The 26,408-nt window shown below is 39.2% G+C and overlaps 1 protein-coding gene across 7 annotated transcripts in view; it reads right to left on the reverse strand.

Moving 5' to 3' along the window:
* Window positions 1-26,408, reverse strand: part of ADGRA1 (adhesion G protein-coupled receptor A1) — a 486,631-nt gene that overhangs the window by 216,110 nt on the left and 244,113 nt on the right. For 6 of the 7 annotated variants that reach the window (XM_075935214.1, XM_075935215.1, XM_075935216.1 and 3 more), the window contains 3 exons: window positions 15,084-15,248; window positions 10,057-10,255; window positions 5,629-5,778 (listed from right to left, as the gene is read on the reverse strand). In XM_075935214.1, the coding sequence (XP_075791329.1) occupies window positions 5,629-5,778; window positions 10,057-10,255; window positions 15,084-15,248 (514 nt within the window). The remainder of the gene's footprint in view (window positions 1-5,628; window positions 5,779-10,056; window positions 10,256-15,083; window positions 15,249-26,408) is intronic. The other variant, XM_075935212.1, reaches the window with a different exon arrangement.

Here is a 26,408-nt window from a genome sequence, read left to right on the forward strand (position 1 = left end):
CACCCGCATCTTCCTGGTCTGCTGGGGTGGGGGGGGGGCGCAGCTAGTATGCCCACCCCCCAGCAGACTAGGCTTTTCTCCAGACGCCTGTGGCGCTACTGGACCAACCCGGCAGCACCCCAGCTGCTCTGCCCCAGGTGTCCTGATTCAGCCGCTGCTGGTCAGTTTCAGCAGCGGCTGAATCAGGACGCCTGGGGCAGAGCAGCTGGGGTGCTGCTGGGTTGGTCCAGTAGCGCCGAGGAGCGGCGCTACTGGAGCAACCCAGCAGCACCCCAGCTGCTCTGCCACAGGCGTCCCCAAGTCAGCGTCTGCTGAAATTGACCAGCGCTGACTACAGGAAGCCGGAGGCAGAGTTGCTCTGCCCCGGGTTTCCTGGAATCAGCTGCTGATCAGTCTCAGAAGCAGCTGACTTGGGGATGCCTGGGGCTCTTAAGTTGATTCTGTACGTAAGTCAGAACTGGCGGTCAGTTTCAGCAGCGGCTGAATCTGGACGCCAGTTCCAACTTACATACAGATTCAACTTAAGAACAAACCTACAGTCCCTATCTTGTACGTAACCCAGGGACTGCCTGTACATTTAAACAAACACAGTGACCGGGAAGAAGCAGAGACAAAGGTGCCAAATGACATCTAAGAAACTACTTTCTTATTTACTCTTTAAGTGTAATATCCCCACAGAATTCAGATTTTTAATGTATTTATTTATTTGCGTATTTCATTTTGGGTGAAAGGAGGTGTTATTGTTCATGCTTTTTCCTATTAGCTAAAATTAATTAAATTAACATTGCTCGATTTTGTTTTGTTTATTTCAAATATGGTTATTCATCATTGATCTGGTCAATTTTGGTATTTTATTTGATTCTACCAATTTAATATGTTCTACTCTGTTTGTCTAACTAATAGGGGATGTGTACAAAACTTATTTTTTAAAGCATTTCAGTTCTCCTCTTACTGTCTCAGACACTAAATATTTCCCCATTGACACCAAATATTAATTGATTTCATATGGATTTATTTCTTCCCAAATTGATTTTTAAAAACTATAGCTATCTGAGCTACATAAGAAAGCATTCTAAACAGATGAAGTATATTTTAACCAGAATTTTGCTTTAAATACAGGTGAAAAGATTTCCTCCATGATTTATATAAAATCAAATCAAAATACCAAAATCAAAAACAAAACAGACACCCCCTGCAGAACTTCCTGTTTTCTGAGTTGCAATTTTTTTTCATAAAACAAAAGACAATGATGGAAACAAGAATATATCGTAACTGTTACAGTGCAACTTGCAATATCCCCATATATACGGAACATTTCGTACAAGAAAGAAAATGCTCCATATGATTGAATACATGCCTGGAAACAGTTTCCATCAGAATTCTGGCAGTGTGTGAGAGCCTTGACAAATTTTATCAGAGAGCAGATTGACGGTGCCCCAAAACAAAGGTATTTCTATGATTAATACTATGGTACCCAAGATATAATCATTTTATATTTTGATGGGTACTATGATTCATCTGAAAATCTGAAATCTTGCTTTGACTTAGAATCACAATAAACTTAAAAACCACATTATTGTCTGAAAAACATTTTTCCTGGTATTGTTACAAGTAACACCTACAATTACTATAACTGAGAGGATTTTAAGAAAATATTTTTTTTCCTTTGCACATTTGACAGCACTTTGTGTATAGTCAACTTCACTTTCTCTCTCTCTTGGCGCGCACATGCGCGTGCAGACACACACACACACACACACACACACACACACACACACACACACACAGAGAGAGAGAGAGAGAGAGAGAGAGCGCCTAATTCTCAAAAGAACAGAGAACTCAAACTCATTGTGAAATTGAAAGTCGCAGGTTCTCGAAGATCAGGCTCATAAGTCAGTTTACATTTTTGTTTGCTTCCTTCTATGTATGGGTATGGCAGTAGTTCTAAGAAGCCTGTGAAGATTGGAGTCCTACTGTCCTAGGCCCTTTAAATGAACCCCTACCCTAAATAGCTAAAGTTGAAAGGAAAAACATTTTTTTTAAAATGTGATTATAATGATACTCTAAGGATTTCATCTTGAATTGAATTGCAATATATTCTTTCTTGGCTTTTTGCTTTGAAATTATTAAAAAAATATATTAAACTTAATTTTAATCAGATTACAAAAGTAACATAGCCTAATAAATGCATACAGGAATTTTCAGAACACATAGATATATCATCCCAAAGAGCTTCTTCATCAGCTCAAATAAATGATGCATGGACGAGAGATTACAATCAGGGGCATAAAAGTAACTAAAAAGTATTTCAGCAGGAAAAGATGTGAACCAATATATCTGGGTATATAGTTCCAAGTACAGTTATTCAATGGGAAAAAGAAACCTGGAAAGCAACAATACTGAGACTTCAGAGATGGCTGATATTAAGAAATCAGAGGAGTTTGTAGCACTAATAGTTGCTTAAGAAACCAATGCAATTTTAAACTTTATATAAAGTCATCACACAACAATGAACAGAGATATCATGGGTCTTCTGTATATGGCTCTTTTGTGACTACCTGAAATATTAATTCCAGGTAACTGAATTAGTAGAACGTTATTGACAAATTGTGTTAGTGATGCAATGAAGAGTAATAAAAATGATTAGGAGACTGGAGGCAATGATTTATGATAAAAAATTGAGACTTATAGCTCAGTCAAGTGGGAGACAGGATAACCGCTTGTAAAATAAACAGATGGTGGGAAAATTAGGGAGAAGCAGCAACTCTGTAGCATAATAAAATGTGTTTACAAGGAGTAATGGCATGAAATGAAGAAAATGAAAATTTGGGTGAATGCAAGCACATTTCCTGACAGTGTGATGTATCAGACTATGAAATTATTCCCCAGGAAAAGCAGTGAAAATCCTATCATTTGGCACATTTGACACTGGATGGGACAACACAAAGGTAAAATGCGCAGTAAGGAACAAATGTGCACTAGCTGCAATGTAGACTGACTGATCAAAGTGGTCTTTTTCTGCTCTCAGCATGAGCTCAGGATAGAAGCCTGGCCAATTTAGCTAAAATCTATTTAAATCGTGCAAAATGGGGGACTCGCTTATATTAGTTTACAAGTGATTGTTATCAGTTTAGATTGTGACAGAAGTCAATTGGACACAGCTGTTTAACTTCATCATTTTTAAAACCAGTGCAACCTCCAAGTGTAGAAAAGGCCACACTTATTCTATGGCAAAAGGAGAACAGTTCAGGTATCCAATTTTGTACCACTGCTAGTGAGATTAAAGTAGGAAACCAGTAGGGGTACGGGTGAGTTTGAAGAAGAGAGAAAGTGCTTCGTGAGCCTGATTGCTGGATGCAGCATGATTTTACTTCAAGTGACAGTGTGATTCTCATACAGGTGGACATAACTATGTTAGTTTTAATCTTGCTAGGGTGGGTAGCAATAATAGTGACTATATGGAAGCACAGGCTGGCAATCCAAGTATGTATGGAACACTCCCGGTAGGCTTGTTTCTGGGTGCTCAAGTCCAAGTCCATGACACCACATAGTCACTATTCTTGGTACCCATGATTCACTAGATTAAAGCCAGTTACAGGTCTGCCTATCTGTGGCTACAGTCACATTTTCAATTGCAGTGAAGACATATCCAAAATGTGGAGCTGAAAGATGGTGCAGTGAGGAGAGAAGGTGGAGACAGTAAATGATGTGAGGAATTATGAAAGAAATTGATGGAGAAGAAACATGCATGAGAGGTGGAGTTGTGTGGATGCTTTGATAATATTAAAACTCCTGTTCCACACTACATGGAAGGAGGGACAACATCAATGAAGAGATTGGAGATGATGCTGATTTATGTAATGATAATGAACAATACATAAGGTGCTAGTAACAAAACCAAAGAAGACTCAAAGGATTTTTGAGGAGAACTAAAACTGTGTTTTATGTCAGAGAGAAAATTCTCATTTTTTGTGAGAGGAGGTAGGTAAAAAAGCAATATCAATATCATCATATTGGGATTCTGAGCCAAAAGGCTGAAAAGCAATTGTAGCTTTGAAATCTGAGTCTTGGAAGCACTTAGTATGCACTTTAGTAGTTCTGGCATTTGATGAAATTAAAGTTGAAGGCATTCTCAAAGTGGCACTAAAATGTTAACTGTTACAAACCCCAAAGCCAGCATGAAATGAACAATGCCAAACCAAAAGAAAACAAATGTCTTAACTATAACTATCATGTGTTCAAAAATTACAGATGATGAAATCTTTATGCAAGCAGCTACTCTGAAAATTAAAAGTAAAAACTCTTAAGAGTATCATTTTAAGAGTTCTCTGTAAAAAGCTATTTTTTCCACTGGGGTTTGCATAATTCTGATTAAATTTCCTTGTAAATGTCATCTGCCTGTACTTGAAGTTCCTTCAAAAAGTTATACTTAGAGGCATTACATCCTCTTCACATGAAGTAATTCACACACTCTTAACTCTTTAAAATGTGGTGAAAATATCCTCCATATTTATTCTTTTGATAATACAGAAAAAACAAAAAAAGCACTCAAAGACTGCAAAGGAAACCTCCAGAAGAAGAAACACTTGGAGTTACTTCCAATACCTTATCCACAGCATAATTTTAAAAAGGCACAAAGTAAAGGAAATACATGTTGAACCTCTGTAGTCTGGCATCTTTGGGACCTGATAGCTGCTAAATCAGAGAATTTGCTGAACCATAGGAGGTCAATATTGTAGGAATTGGGTCTCTATTTATTTTTATTTGAATAAATGGAATAATGCTTGCAATGCTGATTAATAATGTAGGACAGTTCTGATATACTCTATATAAGCCTAAGCTTAGCCAAGATTCACAGGTTCATCAGCTCTCTTCATAACAAAATGTTAGTGTTGTTACACAATTTTATTATATTGGCACAAGGAAATAAGTAGATAAAGCATAAAAAACATGCTTTCACTTACCAGCATTACTAAAACTTCCATTGCTTGCTGGGCTCTTGGAAGACATTTAGGGGTAAATCAGAGCTAAATACCAGCACAGAACACAGACACAAGACTGGGGCTCTAAATTAACTTTACAGGACCATGGGAAACTTGATCATGCCCATGATGAGTGGATATCTGGCTAACTAAAATCATGCTAGCTCAGAGGGAGTGCCAGAGTAGAGAGGTTCAACCTATACTTGTGCATGCTAAAATATTTTGTTCCAAAGTAGCAATGACTCTATAAGGCAGAAGAGAAGGCTTAATCCTCCTTTTAGACACTAGGCAACCCACTGTTGAATTTCTTGTGCAGGGTACATGCATTTTTAACCCACACTCCTACCGGATGTGGTGTGCTCTCTCAATGGTACTTACAGAAAGAAAGAATGAGTTTGTTCTACAATCTTAGCTCAGAGCCAGCTGGGTTTTAGCTCAAGTTATAGAGGTTCATGCACAAAGTCCCAGAGGTCCCAGGTTTGGTTCCAACTGTCAGCATTATACATTCACAAGAGCAGTGAGCACTTTCAGAAGCTACTCTGCAAGGTATGCCTGCATATGTTGAAAACAGGACCATGTCCTAAATGCACAAGTAAGTGATTTCAATTTTAGGTGGTAATTATTCAGTATTAGAACAGCAACTTACATCTTTGACTTCATCCATGATACCTATTAACTTTTCCATTATGTGAGCCAAATATACAATATCCATCTTATCTGCAAAGTTGGAAGCACCTCTTGTGTAGGCCGTAAGTTGGCGGGAAAATTCAAGAGCATTGGTGGCATTGACGTGCATCTGGAAATACATTAGATTTGTTATGTGTAATATGTGGCTTGGCTTTTATCCCCCTTTTAAAATTTCTGAGGCTACATAATTTTTTAAACGATTGAGGAACTAATCTTTCAAAAGACATATAAATGTAAATAATCCCACTGACCTAAAGTGAAGCATTTGTACAAGTCTTTGCAGGATCACAGCTTTTGTCAGATGAGTCCCATTAACATGGAACCATGCAGCTAAGAATCAATACACTGCAAGGAATCAGGATGCTCGGATCTGTGATCTTTATCTCATATGCACAGCTGTAAATTTGAAATAACTTTTGACTTCACTGGTGATTCTTTGGATTTCACTAACATGAAGGTGACCAGAAAACATGGCTCTCGGAGTGTTAATGTCATGAACATGTCTAAGTTGACAGAAACTTAGCTACTTAAGTAAAAAAAAACAAGGTTAAAAGCAAGAGGATATTTTTTTGTATTGATGATAATTTTCTACACTAACTATGGAAAATGCAAGTCCCAATGATGAAGGGTTTGGAAAATTATAAGCAGGGGTTTATAATGGAATGGGATTTTCATCCTTAACTATCACCTGCATGACACACATTCATCATACTCTTTCTGGAACTAGCTAACTGTCTACACTGTTAGATACCTGCAGTTCAGACAGACTGCACAGAAACAGGCTAATGATTACTCTGTGCACCTTCACTTTAGCTTGAATTTGATAGTATTATCTGTTTATTGAACTATTTGTTTATTAACCTTTCTATTGTGGCAACAGGCTCTATGATTTCTCTAGAGAGCTAAGAGTCCTCCAAAAAGGAGAAGAGGTGAAACAGTTAACTAATTAATGAAAAAAAGCAGAAAAAAGTCCTGCAAGGAAAACTCACAGGTACGTGTGAGATAAAGATATTTTTCCAGGAAAAAACACAGTAATGAAACAATGTCTGGATTCATTATCTGGAACCACTGAAACCATACAGGCTAAACAAATGGCCAAACAAAAGAAAGGCATTGCTTTGTTGTAGCATTCTTCCAACCCAACCTTTTCACTTCATTTGATATGCTTTTCCTCAGACTAATCTTTGTCTTATGTATAGGATTTTTTTTGAAATCACATTTGGCTTACCTATCAACTGTTTGAAATTTGTATAAATGGAAATCATATCTCCATATTGAACCTTCTGGCTCAGTTCTGGAAATATGTTCTATTTATGGGTTTTTTTACTTCTGATATTTTAATTCATTGTGTGTCTGATATAATTCATGCAAAGAAGTCCAAAGGGAAGAGAAGACAAGAACAATTCTCTTCTTCCTTCCTTTTGATGGTTTGCATTAAGTATCATCCCATCAGGACTTTTTGCTAACAAGCTAGCATTGAAGGGGAGTTTTGCAGGCAATGGCTTTAACAGAGAGCTTTGCATGGAGAACAAAGGGTGAAAACAACTGCCCCTGTATATCATGCTCCATGTTACCTTTTCAGTCTGAAAACAGTGTTTGTTTATTAATATCATCTATGCAGCACTGTTATTTACAGAAATAAAAGTAGAAATAATCCTTGGCTCACAAAACATATAATCTGGGCCTAATCCTGATAATTGCTCAATAACTTTAATTTTCAATGGAGTCAGGGGCTCAGAACCGCTCACCAGAATCAGTGCAATTTACAGCATCAAATTAAGCTAACACAGGGAAAATACCGGATAAGCGTGGGGGAGAGAAAGGATGGATGAGGGCTTTAGCAACCAAGATAAAGTGATCTGAACTATTAGTGTGTGTGCAACACACACACACTTAGGTTTGTACAAATGGATGTGTTTATTTAAAAGAGAAGGTAGTGAAAAAATGTGAAAGAGAATTCCTATGAGTGCAGCTATGGTAGAACCCTAGTAAACACAGTTTCAGGCTAAATTAGTGCACTAGAAAAGGGAGACTGTTGTCGCACATCAGGGGCAGGGTATGAAATGAAGTGCATGGAAAGAGACAAAGAAGAAGAGTGGCAAAGTGAAAAGAGCATGTTGAGAACTGAGGCATGGGTGTGGGGGGTGAGGGCAGATGGTCAAGCAGGAGCAGAGTTGTGCAGTTTTAACCACCATCCTCTCTTCTATACACTTGCCCGATCTCTCCCTAAATCACCGTACCCATCTCACCTCACTTCTCTTCTTGTTCTCCATTTTTTCCAAAAATATTTAGGATAAATAGTTTATTCCCTAAAAAAATGCAATTCTGGTCAATCCAAAATTATTTGTAAATTTGACATGAATTTGCTAAATACTTTCAGCCAATTTTCTGGTGGACTTTCATGCTATTTACACCATGAATGGAGGTGGAGAAGGTGCCAACAGCTGCAAGCCTCTTGCACCCTTTAGTCTAGCGATTAGTGCACTCAGCGAGGATGGAGGAAGCGCCTGTTCAAATCCCTGCTCTGGAGCCCTAATAACCAGGCTAAAGGGTATTCTGGAGTGGGTCTCTCTCAGTCTCTCCTGTTGAAGCTGTTCCACTTTGTAAATAGTTAAATATTTACTGGAGTTGGGACTTCCGTTTGGGTCTTTCACTTCTCTCTCTGGGCTAATAACTAATCAAGGCACTAAGACTGACTCTCTATATAGCCTGATGGTTACAGCACTCACTTGGAAAGAGGGAGACTTGTACTGAAATCCCCTATTCCAGACTGATGATTTGTACCTGTCTCCCTTACAGCCCAGATGAATGCTCTTAATACCACTCTGAAGCTTGGAATGAGGGCCACACCACCTCCCATTCCCTAGTTTTTGAATTCAGTCCTTTAAAAAGGCTCAGAAATAAAACATGTTGAATTAATGAAACATTTTGTTTGAGTCACAACAGACTTTTTTGAATCACTTGAAATTTTTTTTAAAAAAATCAGATATAGTTCAACCAAACCATTTCCCCCAGTTTTTCAGAACAGCCATCAAATCAAAATAATCTGGTCTACCCTTGAACCTTGCCTTCAGCAGACGTTGAACTCTCTCCGTACTTGTCTAAAACGTCTTCTTATCCTGTTTCCTGTAGCCCCCCTAATTCATGCTCTGCCTTTTATTCAAACTGAAATGCTCACAGAGCCAAGATCATAGCGATGAGGAGAGGAACTCCAGCTGGGGAGTCAGCGATATAAGAATACAAGAGAAACTAACGATTCTGTAGGAAGACTTTGTATTTAGAGGAAAAAAGAAATTGCAGTGGTGCTCTGATGTCCCAAAGTCCTTGCCAGTGAGTACCTGCATGTCATTCTATTACCAATGTTCACAGAAGTAGAGCGCTGCAAATCCACAGATATCCTCTTTGTTACTGTGTGTATTTGCATCCATAGATGTGGATATCTACAGCTCATTTTTGTGCGTATGGATGTAGATGTAGATACAAATTTTGAATCTAGAATCCTAAAAACTTAATATAAATTCATGGGTATCTGCAGCCACAGGTGTCCACGGCTCATTTTTGAGGATACAGATGTGGAAAACAGATACAGATTTTGTACCCATGCAGGGAGCTACACATAAATTCCAGACACAAGAAGAAAAACACACCATAATAAAGGTGGCAATATGCTGTGCACTCACACACATCCATGGCACAGTTACACCACGGAATTATTTCAGTTTTATTTACTGGAGCAGGGACTTTCCTTTTCTCAGAGGTAAAAATGGAGTAACAGTTTACACAGCAATAAAACATCCATGTTTGGCCTGGGTCAGTTGATCCAGGTTTGCAGGGTTATAAAATGTCAGTGTGGACATACAGGCTTGGGCTGGAGCATAGGGTCTGTGACCATGCAAGAGGGAGGTTCCAGAGCCCAGGCTCGGGCAAAAATATCTACATTGCAATTTTATGGCCCCACAGTCTGAGTCCCACTAGCCCAAAGTCAGCTGACCCATTCCATGGATATGCTGCAGGTCTTTTAGCACAGCATAATTGTACCCTCACTGCATCAAATTTCCACAAACCCTTCTAATGAGGACTGCCTCATTTAGATGAAGCACTTCATTTTGCTTTGCTGGAGGGTAGAAATCTCAAACTTGTGTCCAAACTCAGGTTTGACTTCCAGCCATGCAATAAATCCAAGCTACAGCAAGGTGGGCCTAATTAGCGCTGTAAAGCACCATGATCATATTGCTCCATTGTATTTTGGATCCTGACAGGAACCTAGTGCTGTATACCCTAGCAACAGACAGACATTCTATGCAGTACAAACAACCACCTCATAAATATATGTGCTATCCTACAATAACTACAGTACATTCTATGAATAAGGACTTCATAATCTTACCTGGCTAAAGGCATGAAGGACTTGAGTTACTTCTTGTGAATATGGACATTCAGAATAGTTTTCTTCTGCCCAGCGTCCTGTTCTGTTACATTTACGCCATGCCTTTGACTCTTCTGCTCCATTGTGGAGTGAAATGGAGCTAAATGAATACTGCAGACAAGGGTGATAAGCAGTTATCCCAGCCAGAGTTTTGGGCCATCTATGAGGAAGGTAATAATAAGCAAGTTTAACTTGACATGCCTTATTTAGAACCAATTTATAATGTGGCTGCAATATGGTAGGACATTTGAAAAAAATCTGTCAGTACAAAGTAATAATTTAAAACATTTTAATTTCTAAAAATAGTTTCCTGTTCTTGTGCTTTGTGGCACATTACTGTGTTTTCTTGGGAAATGCCAAAAATACACTAACCCAGAGTCTGGCAGTGATGAAAACTGGCAACTGATTTGTTCTAATGAGGTGTTTGGTTGTTAAAAATATGTATAGATGGCATGTTTCTCCATTTGTGTCTATGCAGCTTTCTAAGAGCAGAACTAAAGGACACAGAACTATCTGAAAATGCGACATCTGTTATTAAAAACCGAGAGGTAAATGTTCCAAAAAGGGAAGGGCATTTGTACTGTGGATGCTGGCCCAAAGCCATAGAAGGAAAGAACATGAGTTCCATTTCAAGCTCCCCCTTCTACCTTAAGCACATGGAAACCTATCTACCATGGATTCACAGAACTTGGGAGCCAGGGGTGAAGAGGATGCTAAGCCCCGGGTGAAAGGGGACAGTTATGTTCTAACAGGTTTCCCCTAAAATACAGTAAATAAGCTAGGGTGAGCTATACCTAAGTTCCTCGGCTATGCTGTTAAATCAATCCTGGAAGAGGGACTTGTAGGTGTAAGAGCAGGCTGCACTAGAGGGGACCAGCAGGCAACACAGTGGGCATGTCTAGACTACATTCTATTTTCAAAAGAGGATATGCAAATTCTGTGGGAATTTGCATATCTTCTTCCGATCGTTTTTTCGAAAGTGGATCTTTTGATAGTGAAAGTAATCTGGACACGATTTTTTCGGAAAAAAACCCTTTTTCAAAAAACTGCCTAAATCTCCTTTTTTTTTTTTTTTTTTTTTAAAAGGAAAAATGTTTTTTTTATTCCTGAAAAAAACGCATCCAGAATACTTTCACTTTCGAAAGACCTGCTTTCAAAAAAGCGATCAGAAGAAGATATGCAAATTCCTCTTTCGAAAATAGAATGTAGTCTAGACGTGTCCAGTATCTCTGTATTGATTCTGAATTCTAAGAGCCTCACAAATATCAAGGCCTCACAATGTTACATTTGGGACTGAGTCCTGTGCCATTTACAGGATCTCACAAAGTTTCAGATGCAATCACAAGTTTGGAGAGGATCAGGCCCTTCAGTGTATGTCCATTTTGGACTGAGCCTTCCAGTCTTGGCCAACAGACTCAGGCTAGCAGGGTTTGCAATAGATAGCACCCTAAAAACAACTTTCTAGAGAGCACTTTGAAGTTGCAGCTCAGGCTGGAGCTTGGGAGGGGATGGGCTTCACAACCTGAGCTGCAGCTTCCAAGCATGGACAGTTATTTTTAAAGATCTAGTATAAGCCCCACTAGCCTGAGTCAGTTGTGTAGACATATCTTCCATTTAAATTATAGTGATGTAACCATTAGACCCAAGAGGTTGTACAAACCAGTGACACAGGTTGCATGTTGATTATTAATGTTTAGACTAAACATGCAAAGTAACCCTTTTACTTTTGCTCTGTAGATTGATTTGAAAACTAGCACAAAATATGCTGATGGGTTTTGAGCCATCCTCATCTTTCCAATTCTAAACAAAGCTAAGACAAGAATAATTATCTTCCTTTTCTACAACTGACTGACCACTGGACTAACTCATGACATGGATGCAAAATGAAACACAAATGGTGTTTTTTCGGGGGAAAAAAACCCAAATACAATTCCACGTATGTTCCTCTTCGCATTTGAACTGAATGTTTCATTTAACAAAAATTTTTTAGCATCTGTATTAGCTCAAGACCCAATTCTTACCTAACACAGAAAATCAATGAGGCTACTCAGAAAAGTGAGCACCTTACGTAAGAGAGGCTGGCTGAATCTGACCCTCCAAGATATGGAATATGGAATATAGTATGTTTACTGTTAGCACAGTGGTGGGGAATCTCAGGCCCAGGGTTCACATCGACTGGATCTGGCCACCGAGGCTCAAGCCACTACCTCCCCCAGCATTGGGGAGTCATTGCTGGTATTTTAGCCACCTTGCCGCCCCACTATGGGGCTGGAGAACACAAAATCTATTAGGCAAGGCCCCCTTGGGCTCTGGTGTGGAAGGTGAATGTGAGAGGAGGGTCTTTCTCCTTCTAAGTTAGGGGCCACATCAGTGAGGGTTTTTGGGGGGTTATTTTTCTCACTTGTATGCAGCCCCTGACTGATTTTCCTGTTGATCAGTGGCCCCCAACCCAAAAAATGTTTCCCGCCCCTGCATTAGCATCTAAGGATAGAGTTGTAAAGAGGGGAAAGCAAAGCACCACATCACACAAAATATCTTTCTGTTCATAGGATCAGTTCACTCTGATTCACAATGCATAATGTTCTTATTGTAATTATAAATACCACTTGGGCCTGCCGACTGAAAGGATTAACCTTCTTCAGCAACTATTGCTTTTCTGCCCATTAAAGAGGCAGTTCTTTTTAGTTTTGCTTTTATGGCTGATTTCTTTCTACCTATGTATTTGCTGGGCTATCAAAACCTCAAAGATCTTTCCATGAAAAATTACTTGTGTGTTAGCTACATCTCAGAGGAGAAACCTTTGAAATAAGCTTCATGTATTTAATGTGAAGTTTGCTCCAAATAAGTTCTCTATAATTTTACATTAAGTCCCTTCAAATGCCAGAAGAATCCATGGGTTCAAGATGCTTTTGATCTATGCTTCAAAAATAAATTTGTGTGGACTTTCTGAAAGATGATCAATAAGAAGAGAAACATACATGCCTATTCCTTTGATTTATATAGAAAGGCAAAATGCCCTTGGTGTTAGTTTGAGACACTATGCAGGAATTTATATATCTTTTATTTATAAAGAAAAGAATGACATGTACTGGCAAGTGTGAAGCAGACTTCTTAAAGTTGTCATTTGAAAGCTCATTGTGTGGCAATCAGTACTATTTTATATAAGCTATTTTAAAAAGCACCCAAAATTCATCCATTTTGGGTTGGACAGAAAGGTAATTTTGCCAATAACTAATAAAGCCGACAAGATCTGGTTGAGACTTTTAAAGGAATCCAAAGCATTTAGGTATGTGTCTTCCATTAATTTTAATATTTTCTCTGACATTTGTGTTGAAGCAACAGCTTGTGTTGGTGGCAGTTAGTTTTCCCTTTCCCCACAGCTGTATCTATGATGTACCCTATGTGAAAGCAAGAAGCAAAGTCCCATGAAAATGAGTCAGTCTCATCATTTAAGGATAAATTAAAAGAAAAGGTATTTATTACAGTTAGACGCTTATACAGAGAGCACTTAGCTCCCTCAGGAGAAACTCCATGGCCACCGTACTTTTAATTAATTATGCAACATCAGCCCTTATTATAATCAATTTGGCAATGAGTTATCTTCTTGCTCTTTGGGGACTGTTACACGTTGATGTTACTGCAGGACAGATTAAAATAACTTATCTTATTTCAATTTCTTCCACTTAAAATCTCTAACAAAAGGGGTCCCTAGCAGATTTCATGAGGTAGCTAGTTCTCCATTTTGGACTTAAAAATGTATCATAAGAATAAACAGCAGTTAAAAGGTAATTTACATTTGGGCACCACTTTTGAACAGATCATAGGATTAATATGTAATTTTAGAGAAAAAGTTTACACAAAGGCAACTAATATATGCAATCACTTTTAAAATACAATTTGTGGGTGATAATCATATTTATTTAAAATAACAAGTTTTTCTGAAGGCAGGGTTAAGTATTTTATTACTATTTTTTAACATATATTATATAATTCTAGGTATTTTGGGAACTGAGGTACTATCCCGGGGTGGGCAAATACTGGCCTGTGGGCAGGATCCAGTCCACCAAGGGGCCTCCCCCACACCATGACTACTTGTGCCTCTACAGGTATAGGGATCACAGCTCCCATTGGCCGCAGATCGCCGTTACTGGCCAATGGGAGCTGCAATCGCCTGGTTATGTGGAGGCACTGATAAATGTAGTGGTAGTGGCCCACCATAGACTAACCTTAGTAAGCTACCACAGTTTTATTTCCCGTTCCTGTACTATACTCATAAAAATCATCTTAGGCAATCTGTTTCTCTGAAGAGTTTTCAATTTATATGCTATTTATAGCTCCTAATCACAGCTGAACAAAACAATTTGAACTGAAATAGATAAATCAGAAGTATATTGAAGATTATATCCTTAATGTTTTAGTACAGTGGTTATTGACCTGTTCTTTACTATGATTCTGTGTTACAACAGGAAAAAAGTTCCAGAAGTTTTCAGTGCCCCCTTCCATTTAGCCATAAAGAAAAGGAAAGCAGTAATAAATTTCCAAAACCTTGTATGACCTCAAGCTGAGACCTCCATACTATACTGTAAGCATTATGACAGATGTTCTCAGAGTGCATTCTAGGGACCTCAGTGCACTTGTTGGTATTCCTCAGAGATCTGGCTAGTCTCAACAAGGTGCTGATTCTTCCTCCTACTGGATTACATTAAAATATAGTAAAAACGAAGTGATATACTTCCCTAATGTTCTTTTTCCACATAAGCCCTTGTTGTTATTGTCAAAGGATATTCGTATAATATGGATGAGACTGAATATCATCCACAAAATAGTCAATTTCTTGCATTAATATGAGGTCCATACTGAGAAAATGTTTGAGAACTTGTTGAACATCATGTGCCCAGGATGTACTTACAGATCCACATTTTATAGAGGACAAAGTCCTTCGCCTTCTTCGTGTTTGTATATTTTGGAGGACTTAGAGGAAATCATACCTGAAATCTCCTTTATTATTAAATATTCTTTCTTCAGGACAGTAGGGTGCTGCTGTTTCTAGAACCACAATTTCTACTTGTTTAGTACTGGTTCCATAGGAGTTGTTGATCAAACACTCCCAATCTCCAGTCGCTCCAATGTCAATGCTGGACAAGATAAGCTCACTATATATATAAAAAATAAAATACAAATTATTGACCACACTTAATCTATATGTAGAGGCAGACATTAGTTAACGTCATATTTTTCAAGTATCTTTTAGTGCTTCACTTAACACTACAGATTGGGATATATAAATGGCATTTCAAGGGACAAAGAAAAGGCATTTGTTTAGCATGAGGAAGCACCTTGATGAATATGAAAGACTTTCTGCAAACAGTGAAGGTGTTACTACTCATAAAAAAGAAATTACACAAATAACATCCCTGCATATTAAGCTGTTTGGATGGCTGACTGGAAGAAGAGGGTGATTCTTGCTGGTTTGTGTGGAGAGAGAGGAGAGCGGTAAAACTGCTGGAAAAGGGGCCAGCATGGTGGATGACTCATCAACAAGGAATGAGTGCTTTTAAAAGGTCAGCCTGTGCTGGGACCCCTCTTATTCATGGAGCAAAATCAGCAGCAAACACCTTCCTCCTTTCCTATTCTGGTGGCAAATATACCATGCTATTGGCTATATGTGCTGTGGGCATTACACTAGCCATCCCGTTGAGTGGAGCTGGGAAGGAATTTTTCCCTTTGCAACATATTGGCCCAGGTGCACTTGAGGTTTTTCATCTTCCTCACAGCAGGTTTGTATGGGCCCTGTTCATGCAGAAAATGATGTGTGGTAGGTCATATGTCACAACTTATTATTTATGTATACAGCAGATGTTCAGTGCAGACACATAAAAGAAGACAGAGTAACAGATAGATCTTGGGAAAGGACTTAAGGAGAGGAGCTAGGTGAGTGAGTGACCTGGTGTAATTGAGGGTTTTGATTACAATGACATGGAGCCAACTACCCATCATTGTAGTCCACCTTACCCCTTCTACAAGGGAGTAGTTAGAAAGGTCCTGGCAATGGTGTTCTTGGAAGGCTCTGCATGCAAAGCTGAGGGGAGAAGTTGGTGGAAGCTCCGTCCCTTGGGGATTGTAAGGTCCCAGCAATGGATCTGATAGAGGGACTGGGTGGCAGAGGGGGACTAGTAAAGAGAAAACATGTTATCTACTGGGTAGTTCCAGACATTTAATAATAAAATTGCAGACTGATTAAACCCATGCTTTTGTCCCAGCTAGACTTATAATGGAGTGTTAAGAAACATAAATACAGGAGTTACTATCAGTTTTCTCAATATTCAAACTTCCATTCAGTACCGCACGATATTAATGTTTTGACTCTGTATGCCAAATATTCTAGAAGGTTTGGAGAATTATTTTAGAACCATTTCTTCATCCTATTGGTACTATTTTTCAAATACTTCAACATGTCAGCCCAACTTCCCTTAGTATAATGAGTGAATTCTTCACCCCATTGAAGTCAGAGAGTTTTACCACAGATTTCAATAGGACAAGGATTTTACCCAATGAATTCAATTCCACATATCTTTAAAAAAAAAAAAAAAAAAAAAAAACCAAAACACTCCCTGTTACATTTTAGAAAGCAAATTTGACTGTGCTACATAGGGCAAATATTCTTGAGTAGTACAGCAAATCTATTTGGAAACAAACATTCATTGGTCCCTTCTTCTAACTTGAATGTCTGTCCTTAGATTGGCAGATTCTTGTGTCATGGCCCATCCAATTCATAATTTCAGGGAGGTGCCTTGTTAATTGTTGTCGCTACCATAAAAATAATAAAAAACCCCACTTTTAAAAGGTACCTTTAAAACTTCTCTTTACATCATACGTATTGATATTTAAAGGTGTGAAGTGTCATGATCTATCATGAAAAACTTACACCATTGAAAAATGCTTGCTTTCTAATAGATCACAAAATATTACACCTTAAATCAATCACAGATCCAGAACTGAATATTGATCATTCTGATCCTCAGGACAGGGCATTTTTAGGAAGAAATTCTAGATTTCAACAGGAGTTGGGAAAGTGGAGGAAGTAACATCTCCCTGAATACTTTTATTGTTTTACAAAAATGGTGGCTGTCAAATCTGTCAAAGTGTCTTGGAGTGTTATTCTGGATTATGGGCAGAATGCAGGGCAGGTGATAAAATGTAGATGATAAAATTATATCACATAATTCAGTAACTGTCAAACTGATACCAAAACAAAATTTTAGGTCAATAAAACAAGACTTTACCAGCAAGTACTTGGAGGTCCTTCAAGTTTATCGGTAAGGAGTTTGACAATTTTTAACGGTAATTTGTAGCAAAAAGAATTACACCAGAGTTATTGCATTTTGCCAGCTTAAGCTTCTTGACAAATTTCCACTTTTCATCTTAAATTGTCATAAATAAATTAAAAAACATGTTAGCTGCATGAAAGTATCCAATTTCCTCACATATATACTAATTGGACTGATGCTTTCCTCTATATCCAAATAGACTACAACTGATTGATTCAATCAGCAATCTATATTCTCATTTTCTCTCTTAAACAATGGAGGACAAACCACCTCAGCTAGTCACTTCAATACTGTTAACTTGCTGATAATGATTCTTAAGTTAAATTTATTCTTTTGGACCCTAAATACTATTACGTCACCTTCACCGGCAGCTGGGGACAAAGAAACTTGTTACTGATTCAAAAATTTCCTTTGAAACTGTTTTTCAAAAAAAACAACCCAGTATTTTTTGGAAAAAAATTGACCTCTCAAATGCATGGAATAGGGTGACAGTTAAATGAATGAACCTATTATTATAATTAATATAAAAGCATGTGAGATTACTGTTAAGGTTTTGCATTTGAGTGCAAGTTTGATGAAGATGAAGTTGCTTTTGGGTATCTGCTAGCTAAATATGTGAAAGCATTCTGAGGTACTGGTCTGCATTGTCAATAAAATTGTGGGGAACGTAAATGTGGAAAGCAATATACATGTCTTTCCCCTTTACTTATGATTACTTGAAATTTTGCCATAATCTTGACTACTAAATGTAGTTTTTGTTTGCTAATTAATTTTACTGTAAATTTTCACATAGCTCCATGGGCACATATGCACTAGCATAACATTAGTCCTTACATTAGAAATGCAAGAGATCATCATTCTCTGAGATCATATGAGGAAGCTGACATTCAGACTCATTTAGCCTTCTTTGAGTCTTGACTAGTAGAAAAAATAAAAGGCCAGATCAAGTGTTATGCAATGCAGAAGACCCTTCATGATTTGGGTAGGAATTACCATCTGGCCATAGCAAATTAAGAATTAATTTATATTCCTCTAGGAACATTTTAGGTAGTGAGCTCAATGGTAAAACTTCATTTTCTTACCATCTGGATATGACAAATGATTAACTAATTTATTCCCCCCCCTAAGGCTTTCTGGGAACTGGTCAAATAAAGAAACTTTTAGATTCTTAAAAAGAGAAGTCTGTAAATTGTCCTGACACTCAACTTAATACTTTAAACATTTTTTCAGCTATAATCCTTAGCAACTGCAGGCTTCTAGAAGACTTAAAGGAAAGCATGAGTCTGTATAGAATTTTATACTCCCTTGTAAATCTTTCCAGGAGGTACACTGATTATGATGTGTTTTGGCATTATTACAGTAGCCCTCTCAAAGGTTCCAATAATAATAATGGTTTTTGGCTTCTAATAACAGGCTGCTCTTCAGCTTCCTTTGGACGGTGGTGAGTCTTGGCAATGGGTAGAAATTCTCAGTCACCACTTGAGCCTACAAGAATGCTGAGTTTAGGGAGCTTGATCAGAGTGGAATTAAGACACAAAGAGGAAGGAGGCTCCTGGTCTCTCCTCCAGATACTCGGCTTACCCCACAAAGGCTGCGAATCATGCCCAGGAGTTCACTAAGCACACCTCATGCCACTAGTGAGGTTTTCAAGAGGTGAAGTAGAGGGCAGAAAGAGCCCACTGAAGCAGACATCATGCCTTTCCTAAAATTGGAATGGCTTATCTCTCCTTTCTTGAGAGGCACAGTAGTTGCCATTTCCAGCAGAAGCTTGTGACATGTCACGTAGCCTGGCCTAGGTACATTGCAAGGGGGGACTTCATCAGGATTGGAAAAAAGCCTGATGATGTTAAAGTGCTAAGTAGAAGCTCCTTTAGCAGAAATTTTGTTCATTTCACTGTCAATTTAGCATGTGCCATGTGTTATAACACAGAACCTTGAAAGCAAGGAAGAAAATTGTAGTGGGGTGCACTCAGGCCAGCTAGCACAGTGGGATGCTGCATCATAACAGTCTCCCTAGTCCAGAGTAGCAGGGGACATTGTCAGGCAGCCAGGTTAGTCTGTCCTTCTAGACTAGGGGCAGAGGGAAGGGCAAGGAGACTAGGGCAATCTCTGGCCACATGGCCCCAGTATAGGACCTAAGGGGTGTTTGTCCCCTCTGGCTGATACCCCAGACCATACTGTCTTGGTTTGGGGGAACATTCACAGCCCACTGCTTCCATCCTGCAGAAAATTGTTCAAGCTGTTTCAGGGATTCAGATAGTCAGTTCAGGCTTCTCAGCTTGCTTCTTATTGTTCAATGATTTCTTCCTTGTCAGAGAGTAGTGGAGGGAAAAAGGCACAAGGTCTCTGAGTGGTTGGGCCTTACCCACAGTTCTTGTCCTGGGGAATTCCTCAGTCTGAGACGGTACTAACTGGCTTCTTCCCTGGATACAGCCTCTTTCACTTTCCCATAGCTTGACAGCCAGAGTTCCATTTCAAACAGGTCCCCTATTTGGATCATGCTCTGCAGCTGCTGAGGGCAGAGTCTTCTTGGCACAGTATTGCTTTATTGTCCCTTTAGTGTTAGTGAGGGGTCTGTAACCCACATCATCAGAATATACACATTTCCTTTTCGTTGTGCTGGGAGAACTCATGCATGATAGCTGTCGTCTCTCAAATGAAATGACTGACATGCTGGAAAATTAACCACACTATACAACTGAATCTATTCCATGAAAAGTGGTCATAATACTCTCTAACAGCCTGCAGTATCGGTCATTGCTAAGCGAGGAAGCTTAATGCAGGCAGAAAGCATATCCATTTAATCAGTTAACCTATGGCAAAAGATTTTTATTTGAAGCATAGATTTTCTTCATTATAGCTATGCATATCTAATTAGGCAGATTAGAAGTAGGTCAAGTTATGTAGAGTTACTCATTTCTTGTCCCCGAGTAATACCTTAGCAACATATATTCTGGTAGTCATTTACATGTCAGAAAAAAACAGCAACTAACATAGGGGGAGGAAACAGAAGCCTATTTTGATCATCTTTCCTTTAAAAAGGTTTTAGAATCTGACCTAATTTCCTGTATAACACTGGAAGAACCAATCTCTTTACAAGGGAGAAACAAAAATTATTGAAACATGAACAGTTGTTTAACTTTGTGGTACTCTTCTTCAGACAGACAGACGCAGAGAATGGTTTTCCACAATTTAGGCAAAAAGCCTGCATAGCCTATATCTAATCCAAGACTCCATAAATTATTAATGCTAACAAAGAATTTAAAAAATGATGATCTCTGGAGTCTGCTGCTGCTTGGAATGCAGTCTTTCACTGAGGATAAAAGGTTAATGCAGGGAAAACAAAAGGAGAATGTGCAAGTCAAGGCATTTAAAGCTAACATAATGCTAGCCTGAGCTCTCTGAGAAATTGCCAGAACTACCCATGAAATTAATATCGTTAGAAAACTGATGGATCTTTAAAGAAAATGTGTGTCAAGCAGCAGCAAAAGAAAGGGAAGATTAAATTAAGAACTTATTCAGGGTCTTCAATGCAACACAGAAGAGGTCTATCAAATAAATTCCAGGTGTAATCAATTTGTCAAAGTTATAGCAAATTCAATACACTCGATTTTCTATATCTTCCGATCAAATATATAAAACACATAACTAATAATTTAATTCAATTTTTGTGTTGAAAAACTCAAAATATTTAATATACTAAACAAAGTTTCCTAGTGATTTAAATAGTGCTTAACTTCCATGCTGCTCTGTGCATTAAATATAAGAGATGTTAATTCAATGGACCTAATGATCTATTCTTGCATTACAATAAAAATATGTTGGCAAAAAGATAAGACATATACATTCAACACAGGAGACAAATTATTATGTACATTAATTTTATTTCCATTAGTCAAACAAATACTGACTGAAGAGACATTAGTGGTCTAAACATTGTCATAGGATAATATTCTTCATCTACCACCAAGGATTTGACCAAAGGTGAGGTGTATATATACTGTATTTTTCAAGTAAAGGTCAATGATTCTGTAACTCAAATTGCTGTTCCATTGAAATACTCTCTCATAAATAAGAAAATAAATACAGAAATATTAATATTGGAGACAAGTGACAATTTCTCACTGTGCAATGGGCAATCTGCTGCATGTCTGTGACACATGTCAGGTTAGCTTTTTTCCATCTCTAATCCTATCAGATATATTCAAAGCCCATATCCTCAGTTGTAGCTATGAAGTGCTTAAAGAGCTGCATGCAAAAGTGGTTTTAATCTAGGGTGACTAGATAGCAAGTGTCAAAAATTGGGACAGGAGGTGAGAGATAATAGGTGCCTAGATAAGACAAAGCCCCAAACATTGGGACTGTCCATATAAAACTGGGACATCTCGTCACCCTAACTTAAGCCTCTTGAAGGCAATCTGTACGAATCCAGTCACCAACCTGAGTTAGCTGGGACAAAAGAAAACTTTGGCTACCTGGAACTTGTCAAAAGAAGAGCTACACGCCACTCAAGCTTTCCCCTATATTGGGTAAATCATCTGATAGTTGTGTTCTGTACTAGCTGAGTGATATCAAGATACACTAAAAGAGCAGGAGCTAGCTTGTTTTTTTAAAACATAACGTACATTTATATATTTGCTGCACATTAACGTGTGGAAAGGTCTGGGGTAGGAGTGACCTTTGTTTTAAGTATTTATTTTTTAAATCAGCAAACAAGTCATCTATCTTGGAATCTGTTCGTCTGCCACAGCAGTCATTTGGTACAATGCAGTTAGACCTATTGTTCATCTTCCCTATTTGTTCTCAGAGAAGTAGTATTCTATATACTAGAATATTATATCCAGAGACAGTTTAATTCCATTTGCATAGTTCTTGTGACTTGTTATCAGACAAAAATACCATGGTGACAATCAGTCCAACAGAGTCAAAATTGCATAAAAAGCTTTTTAAGTAAAACATTTCCCAGATGATTCATGAGAAGTGTTAACCTCCTTTGGATGATTCTTGATTATTTGATTACAGGCCTTTGGGACTAGCCAGAGGCAACACTCAGTTCAGTACATTACCTAATTTTTACATTTGAAATTATTTCTCAAGTTTGTAGTTCAAATGCTTGTACCGCAGGGTGGCTGAAATGCAGCTGCTGTAAAATCACTTGTATCTATGGATATTGAAATGTATGCTGCATGAAACCTGGTATTGAATTAGAAGACTCACCTGTGTCAATGAATTGATTTAGAAAGATAAGACTATGGGAATAACAAACTGGGAAATAATATAATCATTTCCCTGAAAAGAACATCTAAATAGACAGAGGTTCCTCAGGGATCAGTGTTGGGACCAATCTCATTTAATTTTTTTATTACTGACCTTGGCACCAATAGTGGGAGTGTGCTAAAAAAGTTTGCGGATGACACATAGTTGGGAGGTATTGCCAATTCAGTAAAGGATCAGGATATCATACAGGAAGATCTGGATGATCTTGTAAATTGGAGTAATAGTAATAGGATGAAATTTAATAGTGAGAAGTGTAAGGTTATGCACTTAGGGATTAATAACAAGAATTTTAGTTATAAGCTGGGGACATATCAGTTGGAAGTGACGGAGGAGGAGAAGGACCTCGGAGTCCTGGTTGATCACAGGATGATTATGAGCCGCCAATGTGACATGGCCATGAAAAAGGTTAATACGGTCTTGGGATGCATTAGGCGAGGTATTTCCAGTAGCGATAAGGAGGTGTAAGTGCCGTTACACAAGGCATTGGTGAGACCCCATTTGGAATACTGTGTGCAGTTCTGGTCTCCCATGTTTAAGAAGGATGAATTCTAACTGGAACGGGTACAAAGAAGGGCCACTAGGCTGATTCGAGGAATGGAAAACCTGTTTTATGAAAGGAGACTCAAGGAGCTTGACCTGTTTACCTTAACCAAAAGAAGGCTGAAGGGAGACATGATTGCTCTCTTTAAATATATTAGAGGGATAAATACCAGGGAGGGAGAGGAATTATTTAAGCTCAATATCAATGTGGACACAAGAACAACTGGATATAAACTGGCTATCAGGAAGTTTAGACTCGAAATTAGATGATGGTTTCTATCCATTAGAGGAGTGGAGTTCTAGAACAGCCTTCCAAGGGAAGTAGTGGGGGCAAAAGACCTATCTGGCTTCAAGATTAAATTAGATGGCTATGTCTAGACTGGCATGATTTTCCGCAAATGCTTTTACCTGAAAAGTTTTTCGTTAAAAGCATTTGCGGAAAAGCGTGTCTAGATTGGCACGGACGCTTTTCCGCAAAAGCACTTTTTGCGGAAAAGCGTCCGTGCCAATCTAGACGCCCTTTTGCGCAAAACAAATCTGAGCTGTCTACACTGGCCCTTTTGCGCAAAAGGGACTTTTGCCCGAACAGGAGCAGCATAGTATTTCCGCAAGAAGCACTGATTTCAGACAGTAGAAAGTCTGTGTTCTTGCGGAAATTCAAGCGGCCAGTGTAGACAGCTGACAAATTTTTCTGCTGCTTTTGCGGAAAAACTTGCCAGTCTAGAAACAGCCAGATGGGTTTATGAAGGGGATAGTTTGATGGGATAACATGATCTTGGCAACTAATTGACCTTTCACTATTGGTGGAAAATAGGCCAATGGTGGGATGATAGGAGTTACCATAGAGAACTTTTTCCTGGGTGTCTGGCTAGTGAGTCTTGCCCGCATGCTCAGGGTTCAGCTGATCACCATATTTGGGTTGGGAAGGGATTTTCCTCCAGGGTACATTGGCTGAGGCCCTGGAGGTTTTTCGCCTTCCTCTGTAGCATGGGGCACGGATCACTTGCTGGAGGATTCTCTGCATCTTGGGGTCTTCAAACCATCATTTGGGGACCTCTGTATCTGAGATATAGGTGAGAGGATTATTCTAGGAGTGGGTGGGTGAGATTCTGTGGCCTGCGTTGTGCAGGGGGTCAGACTAGATGATCATAATGGTCCCTTCTGACCTTAAAGTCTATGAGTCTATGAGGTGGGCAAGAGGCTGCCAGTGGGCAGGATCCAGCCCACCAAGCCACCAGATCCAGCCCGTGGCTGCCTTGCTGGAACCCTTAGGCAGAGAACAGCTCGCACGTTAGAAAATCATCTGTTCTCCACTCTGGATGGCTGGGAAAGGAGGAGGCAGACTTCTCATGCTGTTCCCACCCTTCAGCAAAATCCCTTAGCTCTCATTGGTCATTCTCTCAGTTTCTGGCCAATAGGAGCTAAGAATTTTCGCTGGGCAAAGAGGCAGTGTAGGAAGCCTTCTCCCTTTCTCCTCAACCTCCTCCTTCTCTCCTCCCTCTCATGCCCGGAGAAGAGCAGCAGTTAATCTGCCTCAGGTTTCTACTGGTAAGTACCTCCCAACCAGAGCCTGCCTGGCTCTGCCCCAACCTCCACATACTCAAACCCTCTGTCCCCTCCTGCACCCATACCCCCTCCCAGATCTGGCACCCCAATCTCCTGCACCAGATCACACTCCTCTCCTACCCTAGGTCACATGCCAAAATCCTGCATTCCAGTCCCATGCCCTAGGTCACAACTGCCTCCTTCACCCAAACTCCCTCCCAGACCCCATTCTCACTCCTGCACCCCAATTCCTTACCTCCAAGTTCCCTTCCGCACCCAACCTCCATCCCAGACCCTGGAATTCCTCCATTAATATCCTGGAAGAGTGTGGCCCTCTACCACTTTCCAAAATCTAGGCGTGCCCCCCCCCTTAAAATTAATGCCCACCCCTGAGGCAGACACTTGAAAAACAGTGGGGAAAACTGTTGATTTCAAAGACCCTGTCTCCAATGTTTTGGAAATCTTGATTTGCTAGGGTGGGGAGTTGCCAGATCAAAGGCCTATAAACAGTCAAAAATGTCTTGATTTCTGCCAGGGCAGTGAGATTCCAAAGGCTGCTCAGGATGTTCTCGATGAGTCTTGACAGCTAGAGAGACAGAGAGAGGCCACGTGGCAGCTGGTTAAATACCTGATAAGCTACATGTGTGTGGCAGATATGACAGTTTCCTGTGATTGCCTGGAAAGAACTTATTGAATTCAATTAAACCCTACTGGACTAAATATCTGCAGAGATGACTTATTCAAAATGCAAATGGTTATGTTATTGTGGGATTGTATGTAATTTGTCTAGAGAGGAGTCCAGCTCCTGACTAATGTAAACCCTGGGAAATTCTGATTTTCGAGGGATTTGAAACAATGTAACCTTAAGGAGTTTCTCAGGAAATCTATTGGGGGTGGGGGATGCAGAACTGAATACAAATATAATTCTTCAGTTAAGCAGGTACTCAGCCTTTTGAAGCTTTGTCCTGTGGAAGGTACTTTTCTCTGCTTCTCACCTGTCACATGAGGACAGGTTAAATGTCAAAATTGTATAAAGAATTGACTCAAAGATTCACAGGAGAGCTTGTTCTGAACTAACCTGGTTATGAACTTACAAACCACAAACCTCTCCCTCCCCCCCATCCCACACACTCTCTCGGGCGTAGTCTAGTAGGATCATGTACACATTGGGATTTATGTGGTTTCAAGTGATGATAGGTAGATCAAAGTAAGTTACTGAGCTAAAATAAACATAACATATAAGCCTAATATACTAAGAAATTGTTATAAATAATTTCTCACCCTAGTCCTTATTTCAGGTGAAGTCTATTCAGTCCAGAGCTATTCTTTCTGACTTGATCTAACAACTCATCTTCCCCCATCATTGTTTGTTATCAAATCCAGTGTAATAATATTACTTGGAAGTTGGGGGAGCAGGAGTTGTACATATCTCTTTTTCAATGATAAAGAGGATAGACCTTATGAGCTTTCTCTGTATTAAACAGGGTGGTGGGGAATCCCAGAGAACAGGTAGACGAGCTCAGGGGGATCTCAGTGAACCAACCCATCACATGGGGTTTGGGCTTTCTATGGATGTAACGGCAGATTAGTCCACCTCCCTTTTAATGGCCCACCTGACCGCTC

The sequence above is a fragment of the Pelodiscus sinensis genome, chromosome 8, assembly GCF_049634645.1.
Source record: "Pelodiscus sinensis isolate JC-2024 chromosome 8, ASM4963464v1, whole genome shotgun sequence".
Classification (NCBI taxonomy): Eukaryota; Metazoa; Chordata; order Testudines; family Trionychidae; genus Pelodiscus; species Pelodiscus sinensis.